At 56.6% G+C, this 22,968-nt stretch overlaps 1 protein-coding gene and 1 long non-coding RNA gene across 2 annotated transcripts; one reads left to right on the forward strand and one right to left on the reverse strand.

Annotated features, from left to right (window-relative positions):
* Window positions 1-12,503: 12,503 nt before the first annotated feature.
* On the reverse strand, window positions 12,504-20,693 carry RHCG (Rh family C glycoprotein). Its single transcript, XM_067003850.1, has 10 exons — window positions 20,483-20,693; window positions 16,758-16,944; window positions 16,370-16,520; window positions 16,072-16,219; window positions 15,508-15,674; window positions 14,696-14,833; window positions 14,203-14,339; window positions 13,517-13,641; window positions 12,683-12,756; window positions 12,504-12,577 (listed from the first exon to the last, which is right to left on the reverse strand). Exons 1-10 carry the CDS (start codon window positions 20,691-20,693, stop codon window positions 12,512-12,514), a joined length of 1,404 nt encoding a protein of 467 aa, XP_066859951.1. The 3' UTR covers window positions 12,504-12,511.
* Window positions 18,085-21,789, forward strand: LOC136791694 (uncharacterized). The gene is made up of 3 exons (XR_010834232.1): window positions 18,085-19,619; window positions 20,554-20,699; window positions 21,490-21,789. It is a non-coding gene; the product is annotated as an uncharacterized lncRNA (long non-coding RNA).
* The last annotated feature ends 1,179 nt before the right edge of the window (window positions 21,790-22,968 follow it).

Consider the following 22,968-nt stretch of genomic DNA (forward strand, 5'->3'; position numbering starts at 1 on the left):
GCTGCACGCCAGATGTTCGGGGCTGAAAAGCGGAGGGCTGCCCTCGCACTGAGCTAAGAGGCGGCAATGAGATCGGTAGCAGGGCATTGAGGGAGGCGGTGAAAGGGTTTCCCACCTGAGCCGATTGGGGCCGAGCGGGGTTTGCTGGCGAGGGAAGGCCGGGGACGAGGGACGCGGTGCTGATGTTTGTCCCCGCTCGGCGTCGGGATGTTGTGGGTCCTCCTCCTCGCTCCTCTCCTCCCGTCGGGCTGTGGGGCTTGGGGATGTCACCTGGGCCTGAAGGGACATCCAGCCCTGGAGGTGGCCTTACGGCGTGTGTCCGTGTTAAATATTTCGGGCTGTCCCTTGCTGCAAGGCCATGGTCGCAGTGGAGGCCACAGCAGGGTGACACCCAGAGCCCTGCAGCTCTCCCACCCATGGGTGCAGCCACCCCCTCCCTGGAGGAGCCCTGAGCACCCCAGACGAGCCTCAGGACACCCCAATCTTCTCGTGGTGGCCCGTTCACCATCTGCATGCCCGGGCGTACCTCCTGGGGACCCGGCGTGACCTGGCGCAGTGATGCTGCTTGCGGCCACCAAACCAGCACGGACGGCAGCGGGGGGGCCCAGGCGGGTGGGGATGGCCCAGCCCGAGGGCCCCGCACCCCCCAACCGCCCCTGCCCTCCGGGGCCTCCTCCCCGAGGAGCTGCCACAAAGCCGCCGCCGCCGCTTTTCTTCTCTCTCTCGCCGAACGCGGCGAAGCACAGCTCCTTGGATGCAGGGAAAATGGAGCCTCTTTCTCCATCTCCCGCTCGGCGAGATGCCCCCACCACCTTCTTCTGCCACCCCCCCAGCCCCCAACACACACCTCCCTTTTGGGAGCAAAAAAAATAGATAATAAAGTTCTTATTTCCACCACATTTGCCATTTCCTGGTCTAAGTAAAGAGTGTCATAAGAGTGACAAGCTAAAAGCCACTGATTACTGTGGATTCATGGCATTTATTCTCCTCGTGAAAAGAGCAAACATCAGAAATAATGTGGTCCGGCCTGCCTCAGAGCCTAACCCTGCAATTAATCAGCATTCATGTGCAGAAGGTGCACGAGCATCTGATATGCAGAGAGGGAGTAATTAAAGGCAGATGCAATCTCTGCTTCCCGCGGGCCTGGGGAGGGCAGTGCAGCCCCCGCCGGGTGCAGCGCCCCAAACTCGTCCCCCTCTCCCCCGCTGCTCCTGCTCGCCCTTCTGCTGCCTCGGCCGGAGGCTTTGGGGATGAGCTCTCCTCCGTTGTAGGAGCAGGATTAGAGACCCCCAGCCCACGCCGCGTCCGTGGCAGCGCTGCGTGCAACTCTCCATCCGAGTGCTGCATTCCTGCTCCCTCCCATCTTTTACAAATGACGTGGCCATGGCCCGAAACCCCCGAGGGGCGCGGGGCCGCTCGCCTAGCAAAGCGAGCGGGAGGATTTGGGGAAGCCGGTATTTAGCCGAGCTTCCGATGCCTTGAACCCTGACACAGCTCGGTGACACCGTGAGGAGGGGGTGAGGTCCCTGGGGATTGCTCCGGGCTGGGGCTTGCCCGGGACTATCAGTGGCCTCCTCCCGCCAGGGTCTGCACCGCTGCTCCCGCTGATCCTGTCGAGACCTTTAATCCGTGGGGGATCAGCAAATTAATCCACTAAAGCATGAAGGGCCTGAGCTGTGTTTAATCGCTCCCTTTTGTGTCAGGGGACGGCTAAATGACCATACAAGAGAAAAACCCACAGAAGGGTCAGAGGGGAGGCGGTGGGCGATTAACCCCCGTCACCTCCCCGCCGGCTGCGGCGCGGGGCGAGACGGGACTGACCCCGTGCGCAGCCTGGTCCCCGTGTCCCCGGGATGCTGGCGGTGGGTGCGCCATGCTCCGCAGCCCCCAGCGGCACGGCCACGAGCTGCCCATCCTTGGGTGAGACGAGCTGCGAGAGGTCTCAGCCCAGCTCCCAGCGGACGAGCTCTTATCACGGCAATTACCCCCCAACGCGCCCTTCGGGAGCTATTTCGGCCGAGGGGTCAGCAGCAGCGGTGACGGGGGCCGCATCCTCTCTGTGCCCCCGGGGAGGAGGAGCTGCAGCGAGCAGAAGCCTGCTGGATCGTGCCAGCGTGTGGTTGAGCGCAGCAAGCGCTCGCAGCCAGCACCCTTCAAAAATATTGCTCGGGGAACAAGTGACACCGCCTCCCCCTCGGTGTCCTCGCACCCCAACGCCCTCGCCCCAGCAGGGGCGGCCACGCCAGCCTGGGTGCTGCACCCCCCCCCCCCCCCCGCCTCAGCCCTCCTTCCCCCCCCCAGTTTGCTTCAAAAGGAGAATAACCTGCAATATATATATATTTTTTTTCCTTTCTGGAAACTAATGGACTCCTTAAATAGCAAAAATTGCACCCTGTAATTAAGATCTTGCTTTTTAAATGATTAATCATTCTAACCCCTTCCAGCGGCATCCCACTTACTGCTGCTCTCATATTGAAATGCAGATCTGAGAGGGAGGGAGCCGAGCAGGTCTGCGGAGAGGAGCAATTAAATCTTCCAGCTGTCGCTGGCCCACCCCGTCCTCCTGCTTTTCGGGAAGCCCTGGGTGTTGTCCACGGGGCTCGCTCACAGCCCCACTCCGCATCCCCCCCGGTTTTGGCCCTCTGCTCTCTTCTCCCCACGTCCACCCCTCCTTTTTCTGTTGCCTCCTGCTTTCTGGGCTCAGAGGTACTTCCTCAGCGCAAGGTCCGGCCTTCCTTTCCTGTGGAAATGCTGGCGGTTCCCCCCAAAAGCCACCTGTCCTCCTCTTCCCAGGTGAAAGGGGGAAGGAGGACATCAGGGCCACGGAGAATTGGTGACGCCTGCACCAGGATACGCGGTGCTCCCAGGTCTCACCTCCTGCCCTTCTCTTGGTCACCCTCAGAACAGCACCTGGTCATAAAAAAATAAAATCCCACAAAAGGTGCTCATGAACATGGGCCACCTCCCTGCACAGGCTTCCCCGCAGCCTTGACGCATCGCCTCGCTCATCCACGCTTCCCTGGGACAAACCATGGGTTTCTTGTGAGAAAACTGCTCAGCTGTGTAGAAACCACAACCGAAAGTAGCCCGAAATCCCTCGTGCAGATCCTCCCCGGGCTGGAGGGAGCCCTTCAGGGGGTTTCTGTGAACACGCAGGTGGTTTCTCAGCCCGTCGTGCTGGACGAATGGGTGGGTGACAGTCAGCCAGGGTGCTGGCCTGCTGTCCCCTCCGGAGCAGGCTGCCACCGGCCGCAGGGGAAGGACCTGGGGTGTGCATTTTGGTTGTAATGTTCTCCAGCAAATCCCCCTTCCCGTCCTCCCCTCAAGCCATTGTATCTCAAGGGGTGAGGAGAGGGTGCAGAAGGCAACGCTGTGGTGAGGCCTAGTCTGGTTACAGCCCTTCGCCCTCATCCTGCCGTGGAGGTATCCCAGAGGGACAAGGTCCCTAGGTGCCTGGGCACCTTTCTCCACACAGAAGATCTCTTTGGTCTTCGTGGTCATCAGGATGGCTTGTAAGGGCATGAACAGCTCCGATCTGGGGCTTCATTCCCCGCAGCTAGAGCTCGGAGGCCTTATTGCTGTGACAAAATGGGGATCACAGCAGCAGAACGCATGACAAGCAGTGGGGAGCCGTGACTGCCCTCCCACAGGCCGCTCTTAGCACCACTCTCATGCAGCCTGGGCTCCCCAAAGCACCCGCTGGTCCTCGGGGATTTTGAAGCATTAAATGCCCGCTTTGCTGGTGTTTTGGCCTTGGTTTTGCTGGGAAAAGCCTTAAGCGGCCTGGCATGGAAAGACCCTCCAGAGCCCCAGCAGGAAAGTGGGAAAAATCCACCACGCTCCCTACTTACGGGTCCCCACTCCTCCGCACGGCCCCTTTCTTCCTTGCCTTCGCTTTCCCCTTTTTACTCCCTGCCCCGAGCTCCAAGGCTCAGGACCCTGTCCCGTCCCCGAGCCCCCTCCACACCGTCATTTGCATTTTCACCAGCCTTGATTAATGCCGGGGCCTGTTTATAGAGTTACAATCTCCAAATTAGGTTGCCGAAGGCATCCCGGGCCAGCCCTGGAAAAATCTCAGTGGCTGAAAGGAGCCATAACTAAGCCTTAAGCAGACGTCTTTATTCAGCTGTAATTGACGTTTAACAGACGTCTGTAACTTCGTCTGGACTTATAAAAAAAAAATAAAAAAAAAAAGTTCTCCCCTCTCTTTATGTTCCCCCCTTTTATCCAGCAGTCAAAAGTGTAAGAAACCACCACACAGCCCCACTCGGTCAGCGTGCAGCAGGGGCCGTGACAATAGTGGGGCTGAGACAAAGCCGCAGCCCACGCTGCACACACTGGCGCCTTGTATGTCTATTTACCTCCTAGAGTGGTTTATGCTAATTTATTGGCGAGCGGCGACCACTCCTGCATACTGATTCGCCTCCCCGTCTTTCTGAGCCGGGGGCCCTCGTCTGCAGGGGGGGAGTGGGGTGACCCCCTCCCGGCGGCGCCCCGAGAAAGGATGCTGCAGCGCCCGCGGGTCCCACCCCTGCCAAGCCACCGCTTCCACTGCGTGGTGGCTCCTTATTTCGGGCCCTTTTGGTGTCAAAAAGGATGGGGTGCCGGCTGTGTCCCCTCGTGCGGGGACCTTCCAGCTGCTCGAGCCGCAGCGGGGGGAACCAAACCTTAGGCTGGAGCCACGGGCACAGACAGCAATGCTATAGATAGCTGCGGAGACAGCAGGATTTTCATATAAATATCTCGCTGCTGTGTGCCTGTTCTGCTGACATGTGTGAGCATGGGAGGGTGCTCGCAAGTCAGGAAGACACTAGAAATCAGGATAAAATTATTTTCTTCTTTCCTGAGTGCTTACATTGTGTACTATTCTTTGCCGCACAATGGTTTATTTCGGCGCTGGGACGTGGATTCTCAGGTCGGGTTTTAGTGACTACTCCTTGAAGGCAAAATTTCCTTCCTCCCTTGAGAAGGTGTGGTGCTGGGGAAGAGCCCCGGTGCTGCCCGTGGGTGTTCCTCCAGGCAGGAGGACAGCCGGGCCCCTCTCGCAGACCGCTGCCTTCCCAGCTGAGGGTTTTACAGGGCATTTCTGCATTCCCACTACCCAGAATGGAAGAGTAAATCGGTCCTGGTGGTTCAGGACCAGGAGAAATGTAGAGCTATCACCACAGGACACCCTCCAAGCACCAGGCCAAGGGAAAGTCAAGATCTGGGGGCAAAGCCAGGAGAAGCAACCGAGGCAAAAGAAACGAAGCCAGAAGCAATTCCTTTGATGCTGGGGACTTGCCGCATGCAGCACGGGGAGGTCCCCGATGACTGGCCACTACTGCGAGGACGTGAAGGTTGGGGACAGCCAGAGCTGGGGCTTTACGCCCACAGAGGGAATATTGGGTGAGGGTTTTGCAGGTGGTACAGTGAATGAGAGGGGAGCCTATCCAAGAGGAAGGGTTTAAGGAAGAGCGGGCCAGTAAGACGTACGAAGTACATCAGACAGCCTTCAGCCTACCCAGGGGAGGAGGAAGGGCGGTGGGCTGCAGCCCCCCAGCTCTCCCACTGCTCTCCCAGCCCTGACAGGCAATTCCTGGCTGCACAGCAGGACAGGAGACCTGCCCATGCAGTGGGATGGCACACACCACCATCCCATGCCGGAGGAGAGCCCATCTCACCAGAAAAGTCATTTTTTTTTCATCTGCTTTGTGTTGCTCAAGCTCCGGAAAGGGGCTGCATCGCAGGCACGGATCCGGCCTTTTGTGTTCCAACCCCGAAGGCCGGGGATTTCTTTCCTTTTTGTGCTGCTCGGAGCAGCAATGACTTTCTCAGTCCTTCTGGCATCTGGTTAAGCTCACGAAGGAGAGCCCCCCGCTCCCCCCAGCCCCCTGCCCGTGAGGCAGGGCCCTGGGAAGGTGCCAGCCCCGAGCCTGGCAGCCGCAGCCCTGCCTGCACCGCTGCGTGCAGGAGAGGAGGGAGATAGATGTGAGCACCATGTCTTAGGCGAGGGCACCTCATGGTGGCAGCTCCAGAAATCGCCTGGGAAGCCTTTGTTTTAGCCATTTCCCTTTTTTCTCGCAGGGCAGTTTGCCCTGGCTGCGGCTGGCAGGGGGAGAGGGAGCTCAGGAGCAGCGTGAGCCTGCAGGGACCAAAAAGCTGGCCCCGGCCTGCAGATCGCCCTCCTGGCTCTTCCGCCACATGTCCCCTTCTCGAACCCATGCGCAGAGGCACCAATGTGTGAAGCCAAGCCCGGGTCTTGCTTGGCTGCCCGCAGAGCATCCCCTGAGGCCACATCCCCAAGGCCCCTTTGCACTCCAACCCAACGGGATACGGGGGCTGTGGGGGTGCGTGGGGCCAGGCTGGGGACACCCACAGGCGTGGCAGCAAACCACAGACATTTAGGGCTGAGGCCCTCACCCTGACACCCCAACCTGCTCTCCAGAGGCTTCTGCAATCTTCCCCTCCCCTGGGGCTCGCAGCACAGCGGGAGCATCCCCGGGGCTCGCCGGCGAGCTGTTATCTGCCAGTCAAAGGCGTGTGAGGAGAGAACCCCCCCCCCAAAACAAGATGTCTGGTGTGAATCTCCTGATCCCGCTAACCCGTGCAAGCGTGCAAGCGGCAGCCCCGGGTCTCGCTTAGCAACAGGGCACGGAGCAGCCCGCGGCTCGCGGGAGAAAAAAGGGCCTTTTCTTGTCGGTGAAAGATTCATCGTCGGGCTGCAAGTGGCCCCTCCCCTCTTTCAAATACTTGTCAGCGGGGAGAATACAGCTTAGATACTGGGCTGATCAGATCATGGCTAATCTGTTATTCCTGCCCGCTAAAACTGCCGGAAGACTTTCAAACAACTTCACTGGGAGCGTGTGCGGCGGGAGGGAGCGGGCGGAGGCGCCGAGCCGCGGGCAGCCCCGCGCCGCAGCCCCTGGGGGCACCTCCTGAGCGTGGGGTGCGCGGGGTAGGTCCCCTGGGGACGGGGGACGATGGGCTGGCCAAAGTGTCCCCTGCGGTGAGAACTGGGTCCTCCTGGCTGCGTGGCTCCTTCTTCCCAGTCCAGCTGTTTTGGGGATGTTTGTTGTTGTGGAAGGGTTCTTGCCCGGGAGCCTCAGTCACGCAGAGAGTGCCAAAAGGTGGCCAGCTCGCAGGAAGGTGCTTTCCTGGTGGTTCCCTCCCTCCGGGCTGACGTATTTGTAGAGGAAAAAAAAAAATAGACCAGACAAATCAAATAACTCATATTCAGTGGTTTGCAGGAATTTCACGTGGTGGCCTGCATTCTGCTCTCCCACATGCGGGGGTAAAGCAAGGAGATGCTGTTAGCAGGAGAGGAGGCAGCACACTCACATACACCCCCTACAAGCACTCCTGCGCCCAGCACCTGGGCCAGGATGGGCAGCCAGCCCAGGGGACAGAGGCGATGCAGGCAGTGTCCCCCGGCTCCGCTCAGCCGTGTCCTCGCCGCTCCTTTTCTCCGTGCTCATTAGATCAAGCTGCTGTCACGCCAGTGCCCTGAAGTCCCAGCCAGCAGCCCGGCTGGAGCGGAGGGGGACAGCGGGAAGGCAATGCTTTTGTCTGGGAATTGAGAACCAGAACACTTTGGCCAAAGCCATGGATTTTACAATCTTTTATTTAAAAAGTAGAATTTTAAAATTAAAATTACAATCACACGCTGCTCTGCCTCTCCCTAAACGCTCTGCGTGCCCATGCGCCTTGCTGATGCATCTTGCCCTGCTCCCTATCTCTCTTGCTGCCTTGCCCTGCTGCAAAGCCCTGCCAGCCCAGAACTAAGCCTGGATTTAGCCCAAATCTACTTCTGTTGGGCTCGGCACTAACCGTGGTTACTGTGCAGAACCTGCCATGGAAACGGACCCTCGGTGGGACAGCTGTGGCTGTGACAGGGAGGAAAACTCCCCTGAAGTGGTCAGAGCTCATGGGAGCCCATGGGAAGGGGATGGGGTGCTCAGCGAGCCTGGGTACAGGGTCACACCCCAGCAAGCTCCTCTTAGTCAGGAATAATTAATTACCTTCTCGAGGATCTTAGCTTCAGCCCTTCCCTGCTCATGCACCAGCCCAGGAGAGGAGGGAGGGAGGGAGGGAGGAGACGGCAGCGAAGAGGGTAGAGAATTAATTGGACATTGTGTTGGGAATCGCCTCCTGGTTGCTGTCAATCTTGGGAGTGAACAGCCTCTTGTCTCACTCAATAGGAACTTTATATGCTCCTTTAATCCTTCAGTCCGTATTGTCAGGGCTTCCCCCCTCCTCCTGTCTCTCCTTCCCACCGCAGGACTTTTGATGACCCCAGCTGTCTGAGGCAATACAAAGAAGCCCCTTAACTAACACCCTGTGATCTATACAGGCAATAAAGAGGCTCCCCTTGACAAGGATTTGCGGGCAGAATATATGCAAATGCCGGGATGTGGGTGGGTGGGGAGGTGTGTCGCAGAAGCCACTGCGTGCTTTGGCACAGCTCCCGGCCCTGGGACGGGGTGAAGGGGAGATGTGGTGCAGGTGAAGGAAGGTGGCACACAGGAGCTAACAGGAGAGCCCCTGGTCAGCCGGGCTGCACGTGAAGGCATGCAGAGGGGACACGCAGTGACACCTGTACTTTGCTCCCCGCTGTCCCAGGCAGGGTGGGGATGGATGCCTTGGGTGGCAGTGAGATGGGGAGTCCTGCTTGCGGCTCTTACAGCAGCATCTCTCCAGCTCTTGGATGCTTGCAGCCCATCCCTTCCTCCTACAGTATGGGCTCCTCTTGCTGTCACCCCTTTCTCCACATCCCCGCAGGCTCAGGACACATGGCAGTGGCAGCAGGCAGCTCAGCGTGTGCATGACCAGGCCCCTTGCCTGCTCACAAGGATGTCCGTGCAGGCAGCATCCCCCTGACCACGGATGGGTGGTGCCACCTCTCCTCCCCTTTGTTCACCACCTCTCCTTGCAGGTCTTGAGGTTTTGCTCCCTTTCCCAAGCCAGAGGGGTGAATCCCCTGGCACGGCAGCCCCGTGGTGGGGAATGAATCCCAAGGAGCAGCAACACCATGTCTTCACGTCCACAAGCACGTGGAGGCCAGAAGTCCTCATCGAGCTCCATGGCCGGGGCATGGGGTGTCTCCAGAAGCCCGGGGACACGGGGCTGGGTGCGGGCACCGCGTGCTGCTCCTCGAGAGGCCACGGCCACCTCCTGAAGTCAGGAGGCCATGCTCCTTCCCACATTAGCACATGAATGGGGCTGGGGGGGGGGGGAGGCGGGAAGGGGGGCAAGCCCCCACTGTCCACTCAAGCAAACAATTTGGCTAGCAAATTGACATAATTACAAGGGACAGAGAGAAAAGAAAGGCGAGCCCCCTCCCCTGCGCTCCAGAGGGCCCGACCCCTGCCGAGTTACTTAGACCCTTTGTGAGACTCAATGCTAGGTACTGATTAGGGAACGTATGCCCTTTTCAAGGGCCCTAAGTGATTGGCTGCCTTAATCTGATTACAATTTACAGCACTCCTGAAGAAGGGGCTGGAGAGCCTTTCACACAGGCGTGGACGCACCAGGTCTGACACGCACGCACTCGCACCGGCACAAAGGTGCGTAGACGTGCGGAGCCGTGCCGCAGCCAGGCGGCTGGCACGCGCCCCTGCGGGTGTGATGAGGGGCACACGCGCGTGCAACGCCGGCACGCACCCGCAGGCGTGCCAACGCCACCGGGCACACGGCGGGTGCGCTGCTGTGGCATTCAGTGAGCCAGGGCATGTGTGTACATGTTCGGAAAGGGTGGGTGGGTGTGCATGCGAGACAACACCCACACGGCTGCAGCGTGTGCACGGGGACAAGGGGCTTTGCACACGCTGGCACCCCACGCGTGGGACAGCCACCGAGGCTTTGGGCGTGCAGGGAGCCCACGCCAGCCCCTGTCTGGGGTTACAGCACGTACCTGCCCCCACACGGGCACACATGGGCGCAGACACAAGCACGTGCCCCTTTGCCACAGATGGGGATCCTCTGCAGGGATGCAGGGGTCCCCGCCAGTCCGCGCGGCCATTCTCCAAAATCTCTGCAGCAGCTTGCAGGAGCGGGAGTGTGATCTAAGCCCACCACCTGCCTATTAAAAGCAGGATTAAATGGTGCTGTTCCCCCCTCCCCACCCCCTTCCCGCTCTCTCTAACATCATCCCCTTGGGGAAACCACCATCTTTACATGAGATTTTCTTTCTTTTTTTTTTCTTTCTTTTTTTTTTCTTTTTTTAACCTCTTTTCTGCTTCGTGCTCCATAGCTCCCAGGGGATTAGCAGCCAGGCTGGCCCTTCCAGCCTACTTGAAGGCGGGTTGTTTCAGCCAGCCCCCCCATGGGAACCTGCCCCAGGACAGCTTTGGTCAATGCCTCCGGTGCTTCCCAGCCAATTTGTACCACCTAATCCCTGAGGGTATCAACAGCTCCTTTCTCACACGTCCTCCTGCCTGCCAGAGCAGGCCAATCCTCTGCTCCCCATTGAGAAACCCTCCGTCCACTGCTGGGGCCGTGACCGCACTTCAAACACGCTGGCCCGACCCCAGCATTGTTTGTCAGGGAATTAAAACTGCAAGGCCGGCCCCAGAGAGTGATTTAGGTACTGAGACCAGACTGAGCCCTGCAAGAGCACAAGCAATAAAACGCTTCACTGCCCAGGAGTCTGGGCAATTCAGGTGTCTTCCCACGAGGAGGAGGCAGAGCCCAGAGGACAGGGAGTGGGGTTGGGGCTCCTTCTGCCCGCACGTGCATGTGGAGCAGGACCATCTCCTGCTGCTCACAGACCTGTCCTGATGGAGATGTGTGCTGGCAGCCTTGTTAAAACAATAAGGGCTGCTCAGTTTTTTTTTTTGGTTACTGAACTCCATGGCTCTTTGCAAGCTGCTGGGAAGAGAGACCAGAGGCTGTAGGAGCTGGATGCGGCCTCCCCATGGTGGGACACTGCTTCCCCACCCTGCATGGGGCTGGCATGGCTGGACACATGGCTAATGGTCAAAGCCCCTCTTTTTCCCATCCCTGTACTGGTTCGGGTTGGAGAGGGCTAACTTGGGTGAGCCACCTGGCCAATCCAGGGCAGGAGCAAAATTATCCTGGCTAAAGCCTCTTGAGTTACAGACAACAATGTCAGTGCCTGGCATGAGATGGGGGGATCTGCTATTTCGGGATGCTGAACTGGTATATTGAGGGACACCCCAAGCTCGTCCCAAGGCGGGGGGGCTAGCCCAGGGACTAGGAATGCTGCATTTTAACAGCGATTTAGCTGAAATTTCCCTTTAGATAACAAAGCCCTTTCCCTGAGTCCCACGCCACCGCTGTGTTCAAGACAATTCCTGTGGAGGATTTTAGGCCTTTTCTTTTTTAGCTGCTCCTCTTTTTATCAACAGTGAGGTTGTCTCAGGCCAAGCAGAGACAACCCTGGTTCAGAACAGAGCATCTCCTGTGCCTGGCTGTCCCCGTCCCCTCGCCATGGCGGGGGAACACAGTGTTTCGGCGCCTCCTCCTCTGTCACAATGTTTTTCAGCTCCACCAAGCAAAGTGTCCAATTAGAGCAGAGCCTCTTGCTTCCATCTTTGCCGACATTTAATTAACATGCTGCTGCTGGCAGCCGCTGACAAATTCCAGAAACATGTTGTAAAGGGTTTTTGTCTTTACCCAGCATGGAAAATGAGGGTGTCATATCCCAAGGGGATGTGAATAGCTACTTTTGACTCCCCCCCTCAGGTGTGAGAATTACAGCTAGACGCGGTGAAGAGACCTATCAGCCCTCCCACCTCCTTTTTTATTTTTTTCCCCTTTTTTTTTTCTCCTGCTCCTCACACATCACCCTGGAAAACACACAGGTTTTAGGCCTGATTTTCACTCCTGTCTCCTATAACTCCGGCTGAAGCCTGATGGCCTTGCTGGCTGGAAGGAAGTGGGGTTAAGAGACGGGGCTGTGCTCTCTGCCTTTGGGCTCTTCCCACTAGAATAGCACTATGAAGTGGGAGGAATGGTATGATGAAAATGGAAGAAATGGCTGAAACTGAAAAAGAGGAAAGGGCCTTTTCAGCCTGTGCAGTACAAGCAAAAAAGGCTCCCAAAGAGCTGATGGAGGCCTCAGCAGAGTGATCAAGAGGAGGTGGCAGTGGGAAGCACACAAATGCATTGCCAGGCTCAAAAGCAGGCCTTGGGCAGCAGTCTGAGCACAGGGACAGCCCCTGCACCCCAGCACCACCTCCCCAAAAGCACCATCCTGTGCTTCCCACAGAGCTTTAGCCTTTGCCATGGACAACCTGGCTGCTGTGCCCTTGCCTTTTATCAAGGGGATACACTATGAAAGAGAGCCCTTAGAACAACATGTATTTATTTTATTCACAGGAACTAATTACAAAACTGAACCAGCGGGGCAGGGTAGCGGGGAACAGGGAGATTTCTCCAGCCACCCCCTGTCTCCACAGGGGCAGGGTGGCGGGGCTACCCTGGCGGTGGGAAGATGGCGACCGCCATCTTCCCGCCGCCGGGGTAGCCCTGCCACCCCGCTGAGGTGGCAGCCCCAAAAGCCGGTGGCTCACGGCGAGGCAGGCTTGTCGGGGTTGTGCATGTGGTACACATCGCTCTCCTCGTCCTCAGGCACCTGCGGAGCCATGCAGCCCCCTCAGCTCCGCCGCAGGCCCTCATGCGACGGGCGGCAGCGCCATCTTGTGCCTCCCAGCCCACCCGCCACCACCCCAGGCCTTACCTCCCAGTAGATACCATCCTCGAAGCAGTTCTCATCAGCCGCATCACCCCAGATGGGCAGCTTCAGGATGGCCCCTGGAAGAAGCCAGGGAAGGTGGTGGGCTAGTCAGGGGCACCCTGAGCACGTCCCCGGGACGCATTGCTCAGGGCTATCCCCGCCGATCAGGGCCGATTTTGGGGTGCCACCTTGCTCGTGAAAAAAGATGCCCAAGTGATGGTGGAATTTGTGTGGGAAAGGGGTGCTCCCCAATTCTTGGTTCTGAACTCCAGTGCACAGCCCCGGTGCTGGGCTCTGACCCTGCTACTCATGGCCCTGGGTGTTGCCAGAAGAAACCACGCTGGTCGGGAGATTGGAAAGGACATGGGGTTTCTGCTGTGCTCCCGCTGCCCACGGAGTGGCAGCAAGGACATGTTGGATGGAGGAAAGGTCCAGGTGGCCAGAGTCCAGCCTTCCTAGCAGAAGAGGGAATGAGCCAAGCCCTGACGTGGTGCTCAGTGCTAGACCAACACAAGCATCCACTCGATCTCCCTGCGAGGAGAAGATGATGCTGTGGTCTGACCCACACCACAGCGAAACCCCCATTCCTCTATTTGACCTTGCTGGGATACAGTCTTCCCTCTTCACTGCCCAGTTTGGGCTTTTGGGGTAGTCCTGTCTGTAGGGAGTCAAAAGTGATGTGAGCAAGCCTGGGGCTGCCCTTTCTGTACAGCAGATGCAACCCTTGCAACACCAGTAGGAAGGACTCATCCAGCCAAGGTGCCAGTACGTGGAAGTCTCCATTTCAATTGCAGGCTGGACTTAACCCTCACCTCTCCATGTTCTCCTCCTGCTTACCTACAAGGGCCCCCCCAGCAAAAGCCATCAGCAGAGACACGAAAATTCCAGCTGCCTGGAACCCTCCTTGGACACTGGGTGTCCGCGTCTTGTAGCTGCCAGTGAAGTCAAACACCTTAATGAACCTGCAGAGGATGGAAATGGAGAGGATTACTTCTGGCAGAGATCTATCCTGGTGGAGAAAGGTTGTGCAGAGCCAAGGTAGAGGAGCTTTGTTGCCCTGCTCCCTTGAGGGCTCCTCCCTAGCCCCATCCCTCTTTGACAATGGACCAGGAGAGTGTTGCAATGACACAAAACACTGTTCACTTCCTCCTCTTCTGGCCCCTGGCAAAACTTTACCTAGGAGGAGTCCAAAATATAAACATTTCTTTTGTTTCAGAACTTCAGCCTTACTGGAACCCCAAAACAATGCACAGATAGAGGAAGGAACATTTCCCCACCCACTGTGCCCCAGAATAATGCCAAGGAGTGGGGTTATGATTCACTTTTTGAGGACACCAGAAGTCAGCTTCAGAAGATTAGTCTTTCATACTTGAGTAAGCCCAACATAGTCAGCGCACCCCATGTTTTTGAGGGGACAAGGGACAACTCTGGACATAGAGCAAAAACTATTAATTGCTCCTCTTTTCCAGCCCATAAATCCCAGGTAAAATCTATTCTTGTGGATGAATTTCAAGCTTTCTTACCCTTCCTTTCCATATACATCCTCTGTGGCTGCAGCTGCAGTGATGGCTCCCACAATGCCCCCAATAAGGCCTGGCATGCCGTGGAGGTTGTGGATGCCACATGTGTCCTGGATGTGCAACCTGGACTCCAAAACAGGCTGAAGGGAAGGGAGGCAAAGAGATCAGAGACATGAGCACAGCCCTGGAAAGGATTAGTTCCTTCCATGGAGGACTGGGATAAGCAGAGAAAGACAATTGGTATTATGTGTCCTGTTCAAGAGTTGAGGGTTTTTAGAAAACGATGTGAGTGAAGCTGAAGATAAAATAAGAATTTATCCTCCAAACACTCTCCTGTTTGGAGACTGAGCCTTCCTGAGTGTTTTGAGGCAGTTAATGGAGTAAGAAGTGCATCTCCCTAAGGGACAACGGAAAGCAGGATCACTCAAGGGGAAGTGAATCCATTCCTGGTCTCCTTGGCAGGACCAGGGCTGCAGACCCCCAGAGCAGCACTCACCGTGAGGTAGACATACCCCACCGTGGACACGATGCCACAGATGAACCCGACAATGAGGGAGCCATATGGAGTCAGCATCATCTCTGCGCTGGTGCCCACAGCCACACCGCCAGCCAGTGTTGCGTTCTGAATGTGGACCTGCAGAAATAACCGCCCCGTCTTGGCATCTCAGAGAGATCCCGATTGCTCAGGGCTGGTGCAAATGGTAGAGCAGGAGAATCAGCTCTGAAAGTGCTTCCATAGGAAATATCAGGGCCCACTTTACTGCTCGTTGGTGAAAAACAAGAGAAGAACAGGCAGCCTCTGTCAGTAGCACAGGCACACACAGACTCCCACTCCCCTACCACACACGTTCTTTGCATCCACCAATCTGGGTGGGGAGTTGTGATGAGATGGAAATTGTCTCACCCATGTGTCATGCCAGCTCTGCTGTCACACAGCTGTACGCCCACACACATAACACGTACAAGTCAGCCCCCCGATTGCTCACAAGCTGCTGCACAGGCCCCGCTCAGCTTGCTGGGGAGCGCTGCCAAACGTGGCTCTGCATCATGCCCATCAGTAGCTCTCCTGGGAGAGCTGTGTCTGAGGTTCACCACGTGCAGGGCACCAGCCTGAACCTCATGACCACCAGGACTCACTTCCCACCTGCTTTTTCAGTGCACCCTTTGGGTATCTGGTTGGAGGCTGGTTGCACCGTCACGTCCCAAAACCCAGTTCAGCAAAGGACAAGTGTCACTTGCTTCCTGGGCCCTTGGTCAACCTCATTAAAAGTCCCCTGGGGAGCATAGGGCTCTCAGCTCCCAGCTTACCATGTCCAGCTTGCCTTTCTTCTGCAGCATGCTGGAGAAGGCCATTGTGGTGAGGACGCAAGCAGCCAGCGAGCAGTACGTGTTAATGGCAGCCCGGTGCTGGGCATCCCCGTGCTCAGAAATGGCTGAGTTAAAACTGGGCCAGTACATCCACAGATAGAGGGTACCTGGTGGGATGGGGAGGAGGGGGCAGAGAAGAGAAAGGGAAAAGAAAGAACACAGGAATTGAAAAAAAACTCTAAAGGAAGATCTTTTTATGCAGAGGGAAGTTAAATCCTTGAGTCCTGCTGGCCCAGAGCTGTGACCCCACACTGGGACCAGCACCAGGTGGGGCTGGCAGAGGAGGGGAGCCAAAACACTGCCTTGTCTTCCCAGACACCACCTCAGCTCTAGCACTGATGAGGGGAACTGCGTAGTCCCAAGGTGCTGAGAACTGGAGCAGAGTGCTTCTCAGCCCCTGATCCTGGTTTTGCTCTGTTTTTTCCAGTGACACAAGGAGGAACCAGCTCTCTGCAGCTGAGCGGTACGCACATACCAGGGAAGATGAGGCTGCCGCTGACTCACCGATCATAGCGAAGAGGTCAGAGTGGTACACAGAGCCCTGCTTGTCCTTGCTCTGCTCCAGGTTGGGTCTGTACAGGATGCGCGTCACGGTGAGGCCAAAGTAGGCTCCAAAGGTGTGAATGGTCATGGAGCCACCTGCGTCCTTAACCTGCAGCCATGGGAAAACAGAGGTTCGTTTCTGGAACCGCCACTCCTAGTGGAGGTGAGATGTGGTCTGCATCCAGCTCAGCTGGTCTGCCCACCCATTTTTCCAACCTGCATTCAGCCATGGGGAGAGGGGGACTGCCTAAAGCCTTACGTGAAGCAGGTTGAGGAGGATGTACTCATTCACCGCAAAGAGCGTGACTTGAAACAAGGTCATGACGAGGAGCTGTATGGGGCTGGTTTTGCCCAGGATGGCCCCAAAGGCAACGCACACAGAACCCACGCAGAAATCAGCATTGATTAGGCTGGAAAACGGGAAGAGAAATTGTGGTTTAGTAAGGAAATACTCTTCATAACTCACCCACACCCACCTCTAGAGATCCCACCCTGAGACATGTAGGTGGTTGGGAGCCAGCCCTGGGATTCCCACTGACCTTCCTCCCAGCCTGACATATTGTCCAGGCAGGGAGCTTCCCCCAAAACTGTTTCCCCTGGAACAGTACCATGGGAGGTGGCACCCCAGAGCCCATATCTCTCCTTACTTCTCCACTCCAATGAGGATCTTCCCGTTCTGGAAAGAGTGGAACCAGCCTTGCATCAGGAGAGCCCACTGGATCCCAAAGGCGGCAAGGAGGAAATTGAAACCCACGGCTCCGAATCCGTAACGCTTGAGGAATGTCATGAGGAAGCCAAAGCCCACAAAGATCATCACGTGGACGTCCTGGAAAGCTGTGTACAGGGAAGGAATCGTCAGCTCTGAGAGGATGGCAAGGCTGCGAGTGTTGCTTGAATTTGGTGGGGAAAGAAAACACACCACATCATGGCAGTAGGGAGGAAATTCAAAGGAAAATGTGTGTGTCTGTCCCGTGTCCCCACATTTCTAAGTGTGAAAATGTCTTAGCTTTTGGAAACTGGATTTTTGGTTAAAAGGTTCAGTCTTGAAAGACAAAAATGTTTATTAAAAGCTGTTTGCAAGAGAAGACTGGAGACTAATGGAGTGTGCAAAGGAAAACATTTTTCTATTCATGTTGTTTTCTTCCCCTTCTTAAAAAAACTCAGAAAACATCATGTGAAATGAACAGGGTCTGCCAAATATTGTTAAAACCACACAAATGGTCATTTTGGGTAGGCCCATCCAACATAGGGGTCCTGGTGATGGCTCAGAGCAAGTGTTTAGGGAAAAACACGAGAACAGGGGAAGTTTACAAATACATTTTTAATTGCTGCTGAAATCAGCGGCAAAATACCCTTGAGAACAGGATCCCACCTTGTGAGATTTTGAGTGCTTAAACCAGAGAGACCCAGTTCTTCCAAGAAGTGCTTATACCTGCGAACTGGAGCCCCTCAGATGCCCTTCCCCGGGGGAAACCATACCTGCATGAGCCTCTTGAGAGAAATACTTGGTGCAATAAACCTGCTGTACTTTTTAATGCTAAACGTTTCTTTCAGATAAGCATCACTTTGCAATTAAGTGAGCTGAAACGCTGCGTAATTACGAGTTAAACCATGCAGACCCTCACACTGGAGGCCACTGCAGTGAAAAAAAGTAGGACATGTAATAAGCTCAGGGCAGAAGAAATTCAGTGACTGAGGACCTGCTCTACCCCCGATCCTCTGCTGGCCCTTTGGCATCCAGCAGCCCTGGATCTGCCCCTCGGGGATGGTGGGGCTGTAGCCACTGCCTCCGCTATGGGCTGGGTGAGGGTTTGGGTGTGTGCAACTGCAGAAGTCTTGGCTCCCATCCTCCGGTGCTTTACAAGATCTTGCAACTTGAGTGAAGACGAGCGTTTGGACAGGCTCCAGTGATGTAGCGTCAGGTTGCGGAGACAGGTTAATTCGCTTGTTTTCAAAAATGCCTCCACCTATGAAGATACTCGTGAAAGATGGAGAAGACGAGATCTGCATCTGACCCTGCTCAGCAGAGGTCACTTCAAGCAGACTTCTCCCCAAGTCCTAAGAAGCGGTCTACGTAACTCTGGTTTTACCGTGCAGTCACACACGCTTTCTCTCTGCAGCTATATTTATTCTCTCCATCTTTTTTTTCTCAAGCATAAGCAGCACAATACACAGCTAGAATTATCTGCAGCCATTCGCATCATATACTCCTAATTTCATCCTGAAAGCAGAAATACACGGGTCAGAGGTAGGGCTGCGGTCTGTGTGCCCTCGGAAAATACAGAGGATCCCTGCTGCGTTAGACCCTGCAGACAACCAGGAGGAAAAGCAGGTCTTTCTTCAAACTGCATGCAGTCTAAAGCCTTTTTCTAAACCTTGCCTTTGTTTTCCCTTGAGAAGAATGACACTTGCGTTACATGGCAGTGCCATGCCCTAAAGGTTTTGTGACCTTGCTTCTGTGGGAGGGCAGTTGGTGTTGCTATCCACAGGAGGCATTTGGGCTTTGGGAATACCACCTGTGCCGAAGGGTCTGATTTCTTCTCCCTAGGGCGCAGATCATTCATTCGTTATGGAGTATCAGCGTGTGATACAAAATGAGAAGACAGTGTTGTGCTGCCTGGAGTCGATGGCACCAGTGACACGACTGCACGAACGCGTCCTGCATTTCCTCATCACTTCAGGTCGTCACTGCTCGCCCACTGCAACAGCTTTGGGCAGGTCCTACGGGCAGCAGCAGTCACAGACGTGTTAATACAAATGACCCTTGGGTGTTTAACCATCGTGCTCTCTTCTAAACAGAACTGGATGGACGTGGACTGAAATGCTTTGGTTCTGCCATCTTGCTGTGTTGGTCTATCCTTGTAGAGGGAGGATTTTTCTGATTAGATACTGGAGGAAAAAAAGCTGTTCTTTGGGTACCTGAGCCCTTCCTCAGGTGTGGAGCAGAAACAAAACTCAAAGCTAACCTGAGCTAAACAGCCGCTCGTAGGCTGATCTAGTTGTGTGAATCCGCTCGGCCATTTGAGGAGGAGATATCTGGTGCTGCGGACCGGCGGTGGGCGGTGAGGACAGCAGGGCTGCAACGCTCTGAGCTCCTACAAGCTCGTTCTTGGCCCCCCCGGTGCCCTCCCAGCCCTTCAGCCACGAGGGTTTCTGAGCAGCGGCTTTCTGCAAGCAGCTCGTTTCTGAACCAGCTAATCCTCAGCAGCCACAGGTTTCTATAGCTCCTTTGATTTAGCAGGTGTTTTTTAATGGAAATGTTCTAAATAGATGCATGACTCAGGCCCGTTGCTTCCTTGGAAACAATTGCCTGCAGAAGCAGCCTGTTCCCCACGGCTCGCAAAGGAGATGACCAGCCCTGGAGATCAAAGCCAGCCCAGGGCACTGCCTGGCCAGAAGGGCTTCAGCCACCTGGGCAATCCCCGCGGCAATCGGGCGCCGTGAGCGATCAGCCCTGGGAAGCTGGCAGGTTACGAGGACTCTGGCATCAAAATGGCAGCAGCTAAAGGGTAATTTGCTCATGAGGGGGAGGACGTAGGAAGGGGAGGAAGATGTCACAGGATCTCAGCAGCCGTTCCTCCGTATGCACGGGGAAGCTTGCTCTGATCCGGAGCCGAGGGAGGGGGCAGCAAGCCAAAACTTGCAGGGTGCTGGGAACACGCCAGCCCTATTCCTGGAGAAAAGACGTCACGTACTGGTGGCACGGCACCCTGCCAACAGACCCCCAGAGCACCGGAGGGCCACAAGGCTTTTCTGACACTCTTGGGTGCGCCCAGAGCAGTGTCAGGGGAAAGCCCAGCCCTCCAGCAGTCAGTGGAGACATCACCTCTGAGAGGCTCTGTCCCAAGCCAGATATAAACGGGCAAGACAGGAGAAGCACTTGGGAAGGGACTATCCAGCTGAAACCTCTCCTCTAACCTCTCCCCAGACACTTGGGGCAACAAAAACATCTTCTGGGTGGTGTGTGTGTGCTGGGCTTGTTGCAATGGAGATGTTGGAGCACTCACAGACCTGTGACACTGCCTATCCCCAGCCATGTCCTGCAGCTCTTTCCTCCTGCAAGCCCATCCTGGGATGGCCTGCCATTGAAGGTGGAAGATTAGCCCAGTGTCTGCTGCCCTTCTGGAGGTCTGCCCTTGCTTCCCCTCCTGGCAAGGGTGGTGGTCTCCAAAGCCCATCCTGGAGCTTCAGCCTCCACATCTGAGAGACGCAGTGCTGTGGGATGGGATGGGATGGGGATGGGATGGGATGGGATGGGATGGGATGGGATGGGATGGGATGGGATGGGATGGGATGGGATGGGATGGGGTGGGATGGGGTGGGGTGGGATGACGGCCAACCAGCACTGGGACTGGGCTTCCTGAATACTCACACGGGTATCGGAAGTAGAAATCGTTCTCGATGTCGCTGGTCAGGTTCATCTCGTGCTTCTCTTCCTCCCAGTGGGCATCGGCTTCAGGGCCGAAGCGCACAAAGACGCCGAAGAGGATGATCATGGCCACCTCCCAGAGGAGGCAGACGAGCGGGAGCCGCCAGCGCATGTAGGTGTTCTTCGCCATCCCCTGGTGCCTCGGCCGCTCCATCCGCAGGTACGCCCGGCGCCCCGGCACGGTGTCAGCCCGTGTCCCCGTGCCTGGCCGTCGCGGGCGACATATATACGTCGGGGAATGCGAGGTGGGGCCCAGGGAGGTGCCTCCAGCAGGATCACGTTTCAGACACGGAGACTCGCAGATTTGCTCTCTGCGAATCTCCTCCCTGGGAGGAGAGCCGGGGCTCCAGCACCTCTTCTCCCGGCAGCTCCCAGCAGCAATGAGCCCTGCCTCCCCGGGGGACTCCTAGCCGTGGAGCTGGCTGTCCTGCCCCCTGCTCTGCCCTGCCCCACAGCCCTCCCCGTCCCCTTCTCGGAGCGGGGCCAGGCGTCCTGACCCTGCCACCCCTGCAGCCTCCCTGCCCGTGCCATGTCCTGCTGCCCTCACCCCTCGTTCGGCTCTGCAAACGCCTCTCCCCATGGCCGAGGATGCCAGGGCAGCCTGAGTCACCGGGCGCAGGTCCATGAAGGTCCGTGGGACAGTCCCAGGAGGAAGAGGAAGATAGATGCTTCCAACCAAACGCCAAGGTCATGCACAGGCACGCCGTGGCCCTGCCAAGGCTGCCATGTATCTGCAGGGAAGTGGAGCTGACACATCGCATCCTTTCCAGGAGTGGGTTACGCAGCGTGTCCTCCTGGCAAGGCGAGCTGAGCTGGGGCTGCAGGAGCCGGCTGCCAGAGATGGGACTGGAGAGCTCAGCGCTGCGGGCTAAACATCCCCTTCTCCAGCACGGGGCTTCCTTTAGTGTTACTCTAAACACAACCTTCCTTTTTCCATCGTTCTGAACCAGGTGCTCTGCCCTCAAAGAGCCCGGCAAGTCCTTCAAGAAGAGCCCAGCTCCTTCCTCTGCCTGCGGATCCCGGAGATGCCTGTCAGTCTTCCAGAGATGAAAGACTGCAGCCCAGGCAAGCTGCCCAAATTTGCTGATGGCATCTAATTGTGGCCTGCAGGCTGAGCAAGCAGCGCTGATTTCTGTGTTGATTAGGCAATAATTTGAGTTTATTATTATTTCTTGTTTGCTTTCTTCTCAAACTGACAGATGGCAGAAAAATGCCGTGGATGGTCTTGAGAGACTGATGGCTGCACAAAATCGTTCTCCAGTCCCATTTGGGCTCCACGCAAGGCAGAGACAGCTTTGGAAAGAACCTGGGAAATGCAGCTCGGGAGCAAGGAGCAGGTTTCTGTGGCAGAGCAGCCATTGAGAGATGCACCACGGTGGGTGACCTGGGAGCACGTAACCCGTGATGCTGCCCAGCGGCTGAGAAATCCTCTGGGCATCCAACTACAGGGCATTTGCAGCCGTACACACCAAGAAGGGATCTCCGGCCAGAAAGAAGCCGAACCCCCTGAGCGACACCTGAGCCCTAATTGCCAGAAGCACTGTTGATAGTTGGGTGTCCTCCTGTCTGCTACCTGGCGGGACCAGTCCTCAGCCCTGCCCTGGAGCAGCTCTTAGAAACCTTGAGAAAGGAGACACAGAGGCACAAAGGAGCATTTCGTAACATAAGGGGACCTGCTACGGCCTGGTAGCCTGGCCCCAGCAGCTGTGCTCTATGTGGGGACTCTACTCTTTAGCAGAAGAAAGCAAACCACAGAGCTTTCCAGGCTGGGGTCTCACTGAATTGGTGGCATCCCCCAAAAAGCAGCACCAAAGCCCTGTCCCTGCAGAGCCCGGGAGGTCCCACGTGGTCTGTCCTGCGGCAGCTTCGTCCCCTGCCTCCCTCCTCAGCATCTGCGGGCAGAGCACGAGGGATAATAGCTTTTCCACTGGCCCGATAGTCTCACCTTGCTGCACCGCCTCGCACTGCCCCTTCCTTATCGACCTGCAGATCAGCACGCCGCCTCTGCCAGCCCGTCGGAGCCGGCACGCTCTGCTGGCTGCTGCACACGGGGCTCGGCCCTCATCTGCTCTCACCCGCCTGTGCCCTGGGAGCCTCTTCCAGGAGCACTGCTCCCCAGGCGGCTTTGCAGGGCGATACGGGAATTTCCACGCCAGGGTGAGCCGCAGCCGTGCCTGGTGGGGGCAACACCCGCCTAATGTGCCGCGGTCCCATCACGTCCAGCGCCCATAGTGCCAGGTCCATTGCAAGCTGCCCTTCCCCTCCCTCGCAGCAATTAACGCCTTCGAGTGTCAGCCACCAAATCCCCGTGAGCGTGCGGGTGTCTTTGAACGTACCCCCAGCCACCCTGCCCAAGGTTTGCTGAGGAAATCAGCAGGGCTGTGCAGGGACTTGGGGCAGGTCCGTTTGTCCTTCTGCTCCGGGACGTG

Source organism: Anser cygnoides, chromosome 11 (genome assembly GCF_040182565.1).
Source record: "Anser cygnoides isolate HZ-2024a breed goose chromosome 11, Taihu_goose_T2T_genome, whole genome shotgun sequence".
NCBI classification, from domain to species: Eukaryota; Metazoa; Chordata; class Aves; order Anseriformes; family Anatidae; genus Anser; species Anser cygnoides.